This window comes from Notolepis coatsorum (assembly GCF_963971535.1).
Source record: "Notolepis coatsorum genome assembly, chromosome: 2".
Classification (NCBI taxonomy): domain Eukaryota; kingdom Metazoa; phylum Chordata; class Actinopteri; order Aulopiformes; family Paralepididae; genus Notolepis; species Notolepis coatsorum.
The window spans coordinates 109648637-109663654 of record NC_140166.1 but is presented as its reverse complement, the minus strand read 5'-3'; the positions used below and the strand labels follow the sequence as shown (position 1 = coordinate 109663654).

At 42.3% G+C, this 15018-nt stretch overlaps 1 protein-coding gene across 1 annotated transcript in view; it reads left to right on the top strand.

The window, feature by feature from the left end:
- The window catches only part of efl1 (elongation factor like GTPase 1), a 438901-nt gene extending 428577 nt beyond the window's left edge, over positions 1-10324 (top strand). The window contains exon 25 of the mRNA XM_084308272.1: positions 9982-10324. Coding sequence (XP_084164398.1) covers positions 9982-10170 — 189 coding nt within the window. The 3' untranslated portion in view covers positions 10171-10324. The remainder of the gene's footprint in view (positions 1-9981) is intronic.
- Positions 10325-15018: the final 4694 nt, after the last annotated feature.

Below are 15018 nucleotides of genomic sequence, written 5' to 3'. Positions count from 1 at the left end.
TATCTCCCTTTCCCTGGCTCTCATTATTCTACCCCCCTCTTTCTTTATATATCTATATCTTCTCTCTTTCTCTTTCTCTTTCCCTGGCTCATTGTTCTACAAAATATTCTGAAAATATTAAAGATCCCCTCCAGATTAAATTAAAAACATTTTTTTTTTTTATATTTTTTTTATTATTGCAAAACAAAAATTAGTAAAAGTCAGTACTCAACACATAATGCATAATGAAACTTTCAGTCAAGGTGGTTAAAATTACATGCAAGTACAGAAACAAGATAAAACAAAAATAGTCTATAATAACATTTTAACCGTATACAGTGTATATCCAGCGAAATTACAATTATATAAATGTTAGTATAGAATATACCCCTAATACCTATTTTCTAAAACCCTACACACATATGCTCCAGCTCGAACCCCCCCCCTCCCGGACCCCCCCCTTGGATAGTACCTCCATTATCCCTCACTCCTAACCAGACACTACCATTATAAGCTAGCTTTTATTCTCTCCACCACTTCTACCCACATTGACATTTTGGATTCATTGAGACCCAGAATTCTTGCTGTAGATATTTCTTGATATATCACATCGAGATATGTAAGAAACCAAACTTTCCGGCAAATCTTTTCCGGTTGAAACCAGCGTGATGCGATCAGCTTTTTAGCTACTGTGATACCCGATAAAACCAATCTCTTTAGCTGTGGATTCACTGCAAACTCAAAAACATCATTCAATAGTAATACCGAGGGGTGTACAGGTATATTCCAAGATACGAGTTTTGATAATTGTTGGGACACATCTTTCCAGAATGCCTTAACTGGTGGGCAGTCCCAATACATGTGCATAAATGTTCCTTCGTCCCCATTTGTACATTGGGAGCATTTGGAGTCTTGTTTAAGCCCCATTCTGCACAGTCTTATAGGAGTCAAGTATGTCCTGTGAATATTGATCTTTTAAATCCAAACAAACATAAAATGACTGAGGAATTCATCAACACATTGTATAGTTTGAGCCTTTATCCAAAAATCACAAGACCCAGCCGAATCACATCCCATTGTGCCACTCTGATAGACAATATATTTACGAACATTATAGAAAACAATACAGTGAGTGGATTACTAATAAATGACATCAGCGACCATTTACCAGTTTTTACAGTTTATGACAACAACTACACAGAAAACAAGCAGGACAATAAACTACAATTTAAACGAGTAAGGACTGAAGAATCAATGAATGCTTTCAAAAATGATTTGCTACTACAAAATTGGGAGATAGTATATAAAGAGGATGACACTGATAAAGCATATGAAACATTCTTATCTATATTTAACTTACTATATCACAAACATTGTCCAATAAAAGAATATAGCTGTAAACATAAACACTCAGACAGCCCATGGATCACAAGGGGATTACAGAATGCATGTAAAAAGAAAAATACACTATATAGAGAATTTATAAAACATAGAACTAAAGAGGCAGAAAATAAATATAAGAAATATAAAAACAAGTTGACTAATATTATGAGAAGATGTAAGAAGGATCATTATAGTAGAATATTAGATAACAACAAATATAATATTAAAGGTGTTTGGAAGATATTAAATGGTATTATCAGGAATGGATCAAGACAAATAAACTATCCTCAGTATTTTATGGAAGAGGATCAAACTATTAGCAATATGGATGATGTGGTTAACAACTTTAATAAATTTTTTGTAAATATTGGACCAGAATTAGCGGGAAAAATCCCAGATCCAGTGACTCCTGAAGACATAAAAGACAATTACATTGAAAGAAATCCTAGTTCAATGTTTCTGGAAGCGGTAGATGAAAATGAAATTATAGAAACTACTAATAAATGTAAAAACAAGACATCTACAGACAGTAATGAAATAGATATGAAAATAGTAAAAAATGTCATTATTGGGATTTCAAAACCACTCACGCACATCTGCAATTTATCATTCAAAACTGGTCGATTTCCGAATAAAATGAAAATAGCAAAAGTCATACCTCTGTTCAAGACTGGAGATAAACACCACTTCACAAATTATAGGCCTGTTTCTCTACTTCCTCAGTTTTCAAAAATATTAGAAAAACTCTTCAACAACAGATTAGATAAATTCATTGATAAACATAATTTACTCACCGATAGCCAGTATGGATTCAGAACACACCGGTCAACATCACTAGCGTTAATAGAACTCATTGAAAAAATCACAAATTCCATAGATCAAAAAAAACATGTAGCTGGAGTATTCATTGACCTAAAAAAAGCATTTGATACTATTAATCATGATATATTAATCAGGAAATTGGAGAGATATGGGATCAGGGGGGTAGTATTGGACTGGGTAAGAAGCTATCTAAATAAAAGACAACAATTTGTGACAATGAGAGATTATAAATCTGAATGTTTGGACATTGCTTGTGGTGTCCCCCAGGGGTCAGTGTTGGGTCCAAAACTGTTCATCTTGTACATTAACGAGATATGTAAAGTATCCAATATATTTAAATGTATTTTATTTGCGGATGACACTAATCTTTTTTTTCTGGTGAGAATGTCCAGCAGCTTTTAGAGGTCATCACATCTGAAATGAAGAAATTGAAGGAATGGTTTGATAGAAACAAATTATCATTGAACTTGAGCAAAACTAAAATTATGTTGTTTGGAAACTGTAGATTGGATACTCAGGTACAAGTTAAAATAAATGATGTGATTATTGAAAGAGTTTATGAAAATAAATTCCTAGGTGTAATAATAGACCATAAAATCTGTTGGAAACCTCACATAAAACATGTCCAATCTAAACTCTCACGAAGCATTTCAGTCATGAGTAAAGTAAAGCACATCCTGGATAGAAAATCACTCTACATTCTCTACTGTTCACTAGTTTTACCATATTTAAATTACTGTGCTGAAGTCTGGGGAAACAATTATAAGTCTACACTACAACCACTTTTTATACTCCAAAAAAGGGCCATAAGGATAGTTCACATTGCAGGTTATCGTGATCACACTAACATATTGTTTCTGGAGTCAAAGACATTGAAGTTAAATGATCTTGTGGAATTTAAAACGGCACAATTAATGTATAAAGCAAAAAGTCATGCACTTCCAAGAAACATTCAAGAATTGTTCTTTGATAGGGAGGGGGGTTATAATCTGAGGGGAGAACACAATTTAAAGGTGCTAAACGTACGCACTACCATGAGAAAACACTGCATCTCAATATGTGGAGTGAAACTGTGGAACAGTCTTAATGTGGTGTTAAAGCAATGTCCAAACATGAGACAATTCAAACTGATGTATAAGGAAATTATGTTCACAAGGTACAGGGATGAAGAAGGGACTTGATATTCACGGGTGTTTACATTTTTATTTTGTTTCTATTTTATTTTATTTTATACATATATAGTTTTTGTTTTTTGTTTTGCATATATATATATATATATATATATATATATTTTTTTTCTTTTCTTTTCTTTTTTATGTTTAAAATAGTACACTCATTTGAGTAGTGGAAAAGGGGTAGGATTAAATAAGTGTATACTTCTTCCTACTCCTTTTCGAACATGCAGATTGAGTTGTTTTTCTTTTGGTTATTGTTTGTTGTATTCATTGCATGTTCGAAATAAAGACTTCAAATCAAATCAAATCAAATATAGTTCAGATTGATTTGTTGATGATCCGGGTTCCTTGATGTAAGTCGGACATTTGCCCAGGCTCCTTGCCAATCATTCATCAGTCATTTTCCAGGTCTGGTATATCCCTCCTCCAGACAGTGTCTAGTTGAAGGGTTTCATACGAGGACGTTAGTAATTGATAATAAAAACCTGATACAAAACCTCCCAATGTTTCTCTTTCATAGAAAAATTTGTGGTATCTGTGGTGTTCAATTGGTATGAGTAATGGAACACCGTGAGACCTCAGACATAGTCGTAACTGTATGTAAAAAAGCCATGTGGACTCGGTGAGGTTAAACTTTGTGCATATTTTGCCATAACTACAGAAGCCCTGGTTATTAAAAATATCCCCTAATGAGTGTATGCCTTGCTCTTCCCATATAGGGAATCTTATAGGGCGTTTTCCCATTAAGAGTGCATTGTTATTGAATATGGGAGTGTGATTATGCCATTTTTGAGGGTTAGGATATTTCTTTTGTGTTTCCCGCCATGTTCTGATTGCATGGGTAATTATGGGGCCAAATTCCCGCTCACAATGCTTGATTGAAAGTTTAGTGTGTGCTATGTCTTTCAGTCTCTGTGGGGCTACTATGTTTTCTTCCAATTCTCTCCAAGATACCAAAGCCTGGGGATCAAACCATATTTTCAATGGTCTTAATGTGAAAGCCTTAAAATATTGTAAAAAATCTGGAACTGCCATGCCACCGTCTGCTTTATTTCTCTGTGCGGTGGATCTTTTTATGCGAGGTGGTTTGTTATTCCAAATAAATTTGTATGTGGAGGATTGTAATCTTTTCCAGTAGCCCTCTGGAGGAGGTAACGGTAGCATTGAGCTGATGAAATTGATTCTTGGTAATACATCCATCTTAACTATTGATACCCTTGCCTGTACTGAGTTTTTAAGTTTTGCCCACCTGTCCAGGTCGTCTTTGATTTTGTTCTGTATTTTTGTGTAATTGTGCTTCACCGTTTGTCTTATGGTGGGAAATATTTCCACACCCAAGCATCTAAAATGTTTAACCATGGGTATCGCGCCTGGGAGGGTTGTGTATTTTTTTGCACGGATGTTAAGAGGAAGGAAAGCCGACTTCGGCCAATTTATTTTAAATCCCGATAAATCACCAAAGTTCTCTATCAACTTGAGTAGATGCGGCAATGTGGTGTTGGGGTTTTGCATGAACAATATTACGTCGTCCGCATATAAACTAATTTTATGTTGTGTGCCCTTGATTACGATTGGTTCTATGTGTTGGGATTGTCTTATAAATTGTGCTAAAGGCTCTAATGATAGATCGAATAGTCCGGGACTAAGAGGGCAACCCTGTCTGGCTGAGCGTGATACCGGAAAGATTTCGGAGATGAATGTGCCTGTTGTAATCATGGCCGATGGGTCCTTGTATAGTACTTTAATCATATCAATGAATCCTTTTCCTAACCCCATCCTTTCTAATACTGCCCATAGAAACGACCATTCCAGCCTGTCAAATGCTTTCATAGCATCGCCTTAGGTGTGGTGTCCTCTTTGTCTGCATCTAGTACGTGCAGTATTCGCCTTATGTTATCATTGATCAGGCGACCTCTTATGAAGCCAGTTTGGTCCAGATGAACTAAAGACGTCATATGCTTTTGCAATCTGATGGCTAATATCTTAGAGTACAGTTTGACATCGGTTCCGAGGAGGCTTAAAGGTCGGTAACTACCGCACTCAGTGGGGTCTTTGTCTTTTTTGAGAAGGACTGAAATGAGTGCGATATTGGGGTGTTTATGGAAGCTCCCCTCCTTGACTGAGTATAAGATCATATTTAGTAATAAGGGTCCAAATATGTCCCAGCAAGAAAGGTACATTTCTGATGGGATACCGTCTTTTCCCGGAGCCTTACCGTTTTTCATTCCGGATATGGCCTTCTTGAGTTCTTCTAATGTGATCGGTGCTTCTAACTGTTTAGCGTCGTCCTCCGAAAGTTTAGGGAGAGTAATTTGATTAAGATATGTGTCTAATTTGTTTTGATCAAAGGTCGTTTCTGAATTATACAAGTCGGAGTAGAATTCTTTGAATGTATCGTTTATTATTTTGGGGTCTGTTACAAGTACTTGTTGTTTTCTAATGGCAGTTATATCTGCAAATTTTGCATTAATTCTTAATCGCATGGCTAATAGGTGACTAGGTTTAGAACCTTGGAAATACTGCTGTTGTCTTGTGCTGCGTATTTGCATTTCCGATTTTTGTCTGTATATTGCTTTGATCTCTGTCTTTAGAATGTTAACTTGGTTTTCTAGTCTACTAGAGTTGTTGTATTTTAAAGAATTAAAAAGCATTGAGTAAAGCGTTTCCAGGGCCCTGTCCACACGAGAGTTTGGATTTAATATGACCGAAGTTTGAAAAAATAAAACTCCGTCCACACGGTGAACACAGGTGGACAACCGTGTATAACTGCGTACTCACGGCAGAGCTGGAACCCAGCAACCGATACATTTAGTACAATGTAATACAATGCCAAAGCAGTAGGCGGCGATGTTGTTCAGACATGAAGGCCATTTCAACCAATCAGAAAAGACTGAACGCTCACTAAACTTCCTGTTGGGTCGCGATCTGCCATTAATTAACTGAAGAAGAAGAAGTAACGTTACCGATATGAAATGGATGTAAACGTTATTTAACAGATTGCAGAATGGGTACAATACAATACGGCGCAATACAAACAATTGTTAAGGGGATGCAGTCTGGACTGGGTTCCTTATAACAATAACTTGACAACACATGAGTTTAGTTTAGCTGCAGCTACATGTTTACTCTGAGCGTCAACGGACATCAGTCGATCACAACACTCTTCAACACAGACGATACGTTTTGAACAAAAGTTTGTTACAATCATTTTCATATAACGCTACTTGGGACAGCTCTGCTGTAAACACTGGTGTAGTTGGCTCTGCTCTAATCTCTCTACCCCGCGGTCTGCCATGAACATGGGGAATAATTGCGACAGCTCTGCTGTAAACACTGGGAATAACCTCGGTTGCTATGCCCACACGCAACTGCAAAACCGCACAACTCCACCCTGGCCACCGGTTTCAAAAGACCGCGGTTGCAGTGTAGCAAATCCCCGGTTGTGTGTGGCCGAACAGTGCAACTGCGCACATACAATCACGGTTACATTAAACCCAGCGTTCGTGTGGACGGGGCCTTAGATCATTCTGGAACATAACAACAGTCTATTGGCACTAGTATATTCTACAACCTTCTAGAATATAATGCACCATGACAACGAAGGCCTACAACTCTAACATTAAACATCCGGTGTGTATATACATAGCAGATAATCAATTGAATGAAGTTCAATCAGTCCTTAATAATACTTTAAAAATCAACCACACCTAAACGTATGAACACTACAAGGTTATTCTAACAATTTAAGTAATCACTCCACTGATGAAATGACTGGCACATTGAAGCTCTAAAAGGCTCTGCTTTTCTATTTTATCTAATCAGTTAATTCGGTTCTAGTGGCTTCTCCATGCTGATTATTATTCTATCTCTCATTCCTTATCTATATCTTTCTTTTCTTTTTCCTTTTTTTTTTCTCTCTCTTATTATTCTATTTTTTATCTCTATCTTTTAACTTACATTGTTCTTTTCCATTGTTCTTCACATTAAGGTGTCAATATTTCTCTACAATCTTTTCCTTTTTCCTGACTTTCCTACATGTTAGTAGAGGGTTCAAATGAATATGTCGATGAAAGTTTATTCTCTTTTTTTATTTTTTGTCATTTATCACAATATTTCATTACAGTAAGGGAAGGTGCAAGACCAAAAGCGACATTCTATTGCATTAGAATGAAAATGTTAGATCCTATGACAATTAGCATAGGAAGATTAGGATTACAATGCTCAGTTTGGGCAATCCGGTGGACTAAGGGAGAGAGTCATTCGCGGAGGATGTGTTTTTGGAACACAGGCCTGTACGACTCTCTGGGCGAGGGGAAAATAGGGGATTTTTAATTGTAATTAAAAACATTTTCTATGTGGAACAGTGTGTGTTAGTCAAGTCAAGTCAAGAGTTTTATTTGTCACGGCATACAAGTATACAATGAAATGCGGGGGGTCATTCCACTGTTATGTTTGTTCAATAAACGACTGAAAATATCTTAGCAGTATCTCTTCACCTTTACCCTAATTGAGAATGTATCTATGAATATGCAAATTGGCAACAAGCACCCATTGATATTTACCAGGAATTCCAAGTCAGCAGCTTATATTATTTCAAGACATGTCAATACCTACTCAGCGTTCTGTGTAGCTGAAGCTGAAGGTGTCAAGTTACCACATATTGAATATTGGTTTGACCCATTAGTGACATCATGCAACTCAGATGTCAGGGAAGTACTCTCAAGGGGAAGAATGTGAAAAAGACCTGGTGACCAGTTTACATGAACATTTACATTTAGTCTGCAACCTTTATCAAAAAGCAAGGCAGCAGGAAGGGTACACCTCTGGCAGTTAAGGGTAAATTGTGTTGTTTGTCAAACAGTGTTGAACTTGAGTGCATAGTCGTATAGACATATTACCATAGTAGGTAGTAGTATAGACATAGTAGCAAAGTACATAATCCGGCAGCGTGGCTACATGATTAGAGCTCCGGACTCATGATCGGAAGATTACCGGTTCGAGCCCCGGTCAAGGCCGTTGTCGGAAAGTGGTGTTGTCCAGCAGGGAGCACTCTGTCCTCTGGACTTGTCAGTAACGGCCTTGTTACGGTGATAGGGACACCATACAGCTGCAAGTGCTGTCATTTGGATGAGACGCTAAACCGAGGTCTTGACTGAATTTGGTCGTTAAAGAACCCAAAATTCCGGTCTCTGACATCAAGGTGACAAGGCCACCTAATTATCCCTCCCCCTTAATTGACTGATATAAATCCCTGTCTCCTGAGCTGTTCAGCCATTGTGTAGTGTGATGTGTATGGCAGCCGTTGAGCCTGCGTAGCCCAAGTTTGGGTGCTACCAGTGGTGGTGAAGGATGCAATTTCCACCCTACATTGTGGGGAGCGCTTTGAGTGTCTAGAAAAGCGCTATATAAATGTGATGATCATTCATTCATTCATTCAATAGTAAAAGACAGTAAGAATGTTATTTGTTTATTCTTTTGCAGATATTTATTGAAGAAGTATATTTTGGGCAGGTTTCAGCTGTTCTTACTATGGTGGGAAGTTTGTTCCACCATCGTGGAGCGAGGACATAATAGGCTGCTTTACTTTGATGACCCCCCAGGAGCCCAAATAGGAGTGGGTCTCAGGCAGTCAGAAGATGCAGAGCATAGGGGTCTTGAGGGTGTATAGTTAGACATATTAGTTAGACCGTCCAACCCATTACTGTAACTGAACAGAACACAGTTAGACCATTAGTTTGGGGTCATTGGACAAACATTTATGAGATATAATCTTTTTTTTTTATTAGAAAGATCTAACATTCTTGTGTCTGACAAAATAATGCTGATCAACATCAGGTGATTTAGCTTTGCTAGGCTCTTCATTTTTCATTTAATTGAACTTGTATTTGTTCCGTTCATGGCAATGCACAGCTCCACAAAAGCACAACAACATAATTTCCTAATAAAAGCACCTCCCAATTTGCACATTCCATGAGCGAAAAGGAGCAGGGAGAAGAAAATCTTATTTTGCTCAAAACAATAAATAAACAATAGAAATAGATGGTCTGTCAATTACACATATTTAACAATCAATACTTACAATAACATAGTCATAGGGAAAGCTGTTACCCCTCAACTTCATAAAGTCTAAATGTTCTTTCACGGGGGCGACAATGGCTCAGGAGGTAAAACGGTCATCTGGTAATCTGAAGGTTCCTGGTTCGATTCCAGCTCCTCCCGGGCAGCGTGTTGAAGTGTCCTTGAGCAAGACACTCAACCCCTAATTGCTCCCGATGAGCAGGTTGGCATCTTGCATGGTTGCCTTCGCCGTCGGTGTGTGAATGTGTGAGTGAATATGTGAGTGAATGGGTAAAAATTTGAGTAACAAATTGTAAAGCGCTTTGGATAAAAGCGCTATATAAAAAAGCAGCCATTTACCATTTACCATTTGAACTGAAAGATATTTGTACAACTCTTTAAATCATTCTGTTGAGAATTCCACATACTGGGTTCATTATTGACACTCTCCATCTCTCTCCCATCCTCTTTCCCTCTCCCTCCGATCCTCTCTCTCTCCCACCCGTCCCTCTCTCTCTTTCTCTTCATCCTCCCTCCCTCTTCTTCTTCTTCTTCCCCTCTCCAGGTGATCAGTGGTGATCCCTACTGGGTTCCCACCACAGAAGAAGAGTACCTCCACTTTGGGGAGAAGGCGGACTCTGCCAACCAGACCCTGAAGTACATGAACGCCGTGCGGCGGCGTAAAGGCCTCTACGTGGAGGAGAAGACCGTAGAGCACGCGGAGAAACAGAGGACCCTCAGCAAGAACAAATAATGAGCTTCATTCTGAGAATGAAGACATCCAGCTTCTGAGACAGGATGACGCCTGTTATGAGAACCCCTAGTCTGAGCTTCTCCTCAGGGTCTCTGATTTTCCAGGGTCTGGTGGCAATAAGGTGGTGCTGGTATTACACTGTTTGTAGTGACAGGCTTCCAACACATGAGGTATGGAATGTATGTAAAGTATGTAAAATTACAAAATAAATGCAATTCAATTCCAAAGTCTTGTTTTATTTTATTTTCTATTCTATTCTGCAAAATACACCATCTGTGATATTCTTTCCAACATAGAATGAGCAATAAGTTTGCAACGTCTACAGTCTGAGGTTTGAAAAGTTCTACAACTAGTTGAGCGGCTGGGTGGCGCAGCGGACATTGTGCTCGTCACCAACGCAAGAGACACCGGGTTCGACTCGTTGCCTCCGGCTTGGGCCAGCCGTCATACTAACTCAATTGGCAGAGTTAGCGGGTGGAAGTCGATGTGTGGTAATCTGGACGTTGTGGACAGCGACTCCTACAGGTCGGTTGGGGACGCCTGCATAGCAGAGACAGGAAATGGCGGGGGATAGCAGCCTCTATACAGCTAAAGAGACTAATTTTGTCCGGTCTTACGGCTGCTAAAAAGTTGATAGCATCACGATGGATTCAACCGGATAAAATGTGCCGGAAGGTATGGGTTCTTACCTATCTCGATGTGATTTATTTAGAAATATCTACAGCAAGAATTTTAGGTGTCAATGAAGCCAGCATTGTAATCTGGTTAGAAGTGGTGGAGAGAATAAAGGTTAGTATATGAATTGTAATCTCTGGTTAGAAACGAATAATGGATGGATTATCCAAGGGGGGTCCTGAGGGGGGGGGAAGAAGAACGAGCAAGAGGATATGTATGTATGTACTGTATTGTATAATGGGGATTATGTATATATCTCGTAACCTACATGTATTGATTCAAATACAGGAATGTATATTCCTGTGATTTATTGAGATATTTACTGTTAATGTTTGTCTTGTCAAAAAAATTATAAAAAGATTTGTTTAAAAAAAAAGGAAATGGCGGGGGTAGTGTGAGCCTCCCACACGGGAGAATTGGCAGAGCGGGTAATTGGGATGGGAGAAAAATAGGAGAACAAGTGGATACAAAAATAAAAAATGTCCTACAACTACATGATCACTATCACCACTCCTGCTCAAAGATATTCTTTGATTTATTTTTTGATTGAATATACAGGTGTTTGATCGAGTATGTAGGTGTTTGATTGAGTATGCAGGTGTTTGATTGAGTATGCAAGTAATTAGTTTTTGTTTCTTTTTGGAGTGAGATGAAAACCCTTCTCCTGCTGTCAGCTAATAGCTTCCTGTGTGTCTCCTCTGAGAGGCTCATCCCACATATGGGATGGGAATCAGTTACATACATGCATAATTGAAGAGCCTTTTACTGGTGAAAATCCTGCTACAGTTTTGCTTTAGTAAAGTCGCTTGAATTAATACTACACCATCCTCCTCCTCCCTACCCATCTTCACCTCCCCTCCACCTCCTTGCCACCCCCCAATTCTCCTGTACCTCTTCACCTCCTCTCTACCTCTTCACCTCCCCTCCACCTCTTCACCTCCTCTCTACTTATCTACCTCTTCACCTCCTCTTCACCTCCTCTCTACCTCTTCACCTCCTCTCTACTTCTCCACCTCTTCACCTCCTCTCTACCTCTTCACCTCCTCTCTACTTCTCCACCTCTTCACCTCCTCTCTACCTCTTCACCTCCTCTCTACTTCTCCACCTCTTCACCTCCTCTCTACCTCTTCACCTCATCTACCTCTTCGCCTCCCTTCACCTCCCCTCCACTTCTGCACCTCTCCACCTATCCACCTTCCCACCTCCTCCCTTCCACTACTCCACCACTCTCTACCTCCTCTCCTCTCCACCTCCCATCCACTTCTACAACACCCTACACCTCTTTACCTCCTATCCACCCCTCCACCACCCTTCACCTCTCTACCTCCTCTCCCCTCCACCACCCTTCACCTCTCTACCTCCTCTCCACCCTTCACCACCCTTCACCTCTCTACCTCCTCTCCACCCTTCACCACCCCTCACCTCTCTACCTCCTCTCCACCCTTCACCCCCCTCACCTCTCTACCTCCTCTCCACCCTTCACCACCCTACACCTTTCTACCTCCTCTCCACCCTTCACCCCCCTACACCTCTCTACCTCCTCTCCACCCTTCACCACCCTACACCTCTCTACCTCCTCTCCCCTCCACCACCTTACACCTCTCTACCTCCTCTCCCCTCCACCACCCTTCACCTCTCTACCTCTTCACCACTCTTCACCTATCTACCTCCTCTCCACCCTTCACCACCCTTCACCTCTCTACCCCCTCTCCCCTCCACCACCCTTCACCTCTCTACCTCCTCTCCACCCTTCACCACCTTACACCTCTCTACCCCCTCTCCCCTCCACCACCCTTCACCTCTCTACCTCCTCTCCACCCTTCACCACCTTACACCTCTCTACCTCCTCTCCCCTCCACCACCTTACACCTCTCTACCTCCTCTCCCCTCCACCACCCTTCACCTCTACCTCCTCTCCACCCTCCACCACCTTACACCACTCTACCTCCTCTCCCCTCCACCACCCTCCACCTCTCTACCTCTTCACCACTCTTCACCTATCTACCTCCTCTCCCCTCCACCACCCTTACACCTCTCTACCCCCTCTCCCCTCCACCACCTTACACCTCTCTACCCCCTCTCCCCTCCACCACCTTACACCTATCTACCTCCTCTCCCCTCCACCACCTTACACCTCTCTACCTCCTCTCCCCTCCACCACCCTTCACCTCTCTACCTCCCCTTCACCTCTCTACCTCCTCTCCCCTCCACCACCCTTCACCTCTCTACCTCCCCTTCACCTCTCTACCTCCTCTCCCCTCCACCACCCTTCACCTCTCTACCTGCTCTCCACCACCCTACACCTCTCTACCTCCTCTCCCCTCCACCACCCTTCACCTCTCTACCTCTTCACCACCCTTCACCTCTCTACCTCCCCTTCACCTCTCTACCTCCTCTCCCCTCCACCACCCTCCACCTCTCTACCTCCTCTCCCCTTCACCTCTCTACCCCCTCTCCCCTCCACCACCCTTCACCTCTCTACCTCTTCACCACTCTTCACCTATCTACCTCCTCTCCACCCTTCACCACCCTTCACCTCTCTACCCCCTCTCCCCTCCACCACCCTTCACCTCTCTACCTCCTCTCCACCCTTCACCACCTTACACCTCTCTACCTCCTCTCCCCTCCACCACCTTACACCTCTCTACCTCCTCTCCACCCTTCACCACCTTACACCTCTCTACCTCCTCTCCCCTCCACCACCCTTCACCTCTCTACCTCCTCTCCACCCTTCACCACCTTACACCTCTCTACCTCCTCTCCCCTCCACCACCGTACACCTCTCTACCTCCTCTCCACCCTCCACCACCTTACACCACTCTACCCCCTCTCCCCTCCACCACCCTTCACCTCTCTCCCCTCCACCACCCTTCACCTCTCTACCTCTTCACCACCCTTCACCACCTTACACCTCTCTACCCCCTCTCCCCTCCACCACTCTTCACCTATCTACCTCCTCTCCCCTCCACCACCTTACACCTCTCTACCCCCTCTCCCCTCCACCACCTTACACCTCTCTACCTCCTCTCCCCTCCACCACCTTACACCTCTCTACCTCCTCTCCCCTCCACCACCCTTCACCTCTCTACCTGCTCTCCACCACCTTACACCTCTCTACCTCCTCTCCCCTCCACCACCCTTCACCTCTCTACCTCTTCACCACCCTTCACCTCTCTACCTCCCCTTCACCTCTCTACCTCCTCTCCCCTCCACCACCCTTCACCTCTCTACCTCCCCTTCACCTCTCTAGCTCCTCTCCCCTCCACCACCCTTCACCTCTCTACCTCTTCACCACCCTTCACCTCTCTACCTCCCCTTCACCTCTCTACCTCCTCTCCCCTCCACCACCCTTCACCTCTCTACCTCCCCTTCACCTCTCTAGCTCCTCTCCCCTCCACCACCCTTCACCTCTCTACCTCCTCTCCCCTCCACCACCCTTCACCTCTCTACCTCCTCTCCCCTCCACCACCCTTCACCTCTCTACCTCCCCTTCACCTCTCTACCTCCTCTCCCCTCCACCACCCTTCACCTCTCTACCTCCCCTTCACCTCTCTACCTCCTCTCCCCTCCACCACCCTTCACCTCTCTACCTGCTCTCCACCACCCTACACCTCTCTACCTCCTCTCCCCGCCACCACCCTTCACCTCTCTACCTCTTCACCACCCTTCACCTCTCTACCTCCCCTTCACCTCTCTACCTCCTCTCCCCTCCACCACCCTACACCTCTCTACCTCCTCTCCACATCCCCTCCACTTATCCACCCCTCCACCACCCTTCACCTCTCTACCTCCTCTCCACGTATCCACCCCTCCACCACCATACACCTCTCTACCTCCTCTCCACCTCTCTATCTCCTCTCCACCTTTTTATATGGCATAAAAAATATTGAAAGGTATAAAAATGTCTCATGCTGGATTCTTAGAATTAAATGTCAGGTTTATCAGTAGTTTCACTGAGGAAATCAATAGAGAATGTTCTGACTCTGTATATCACATAGTGACAATAATTATGCTTGAACTCTCTAAAGACAAAATTCTCATTTTAAAAACAGCATTGAATCTAAGTATTGGAGCCAGTATCTGTACTAAAGATGCACTGTGTAAGACTAGGTCTGTGTAGCTCAACAAGATAACTGCTATTGTACAGTATTCCATGAAGAGCAATAAATACAA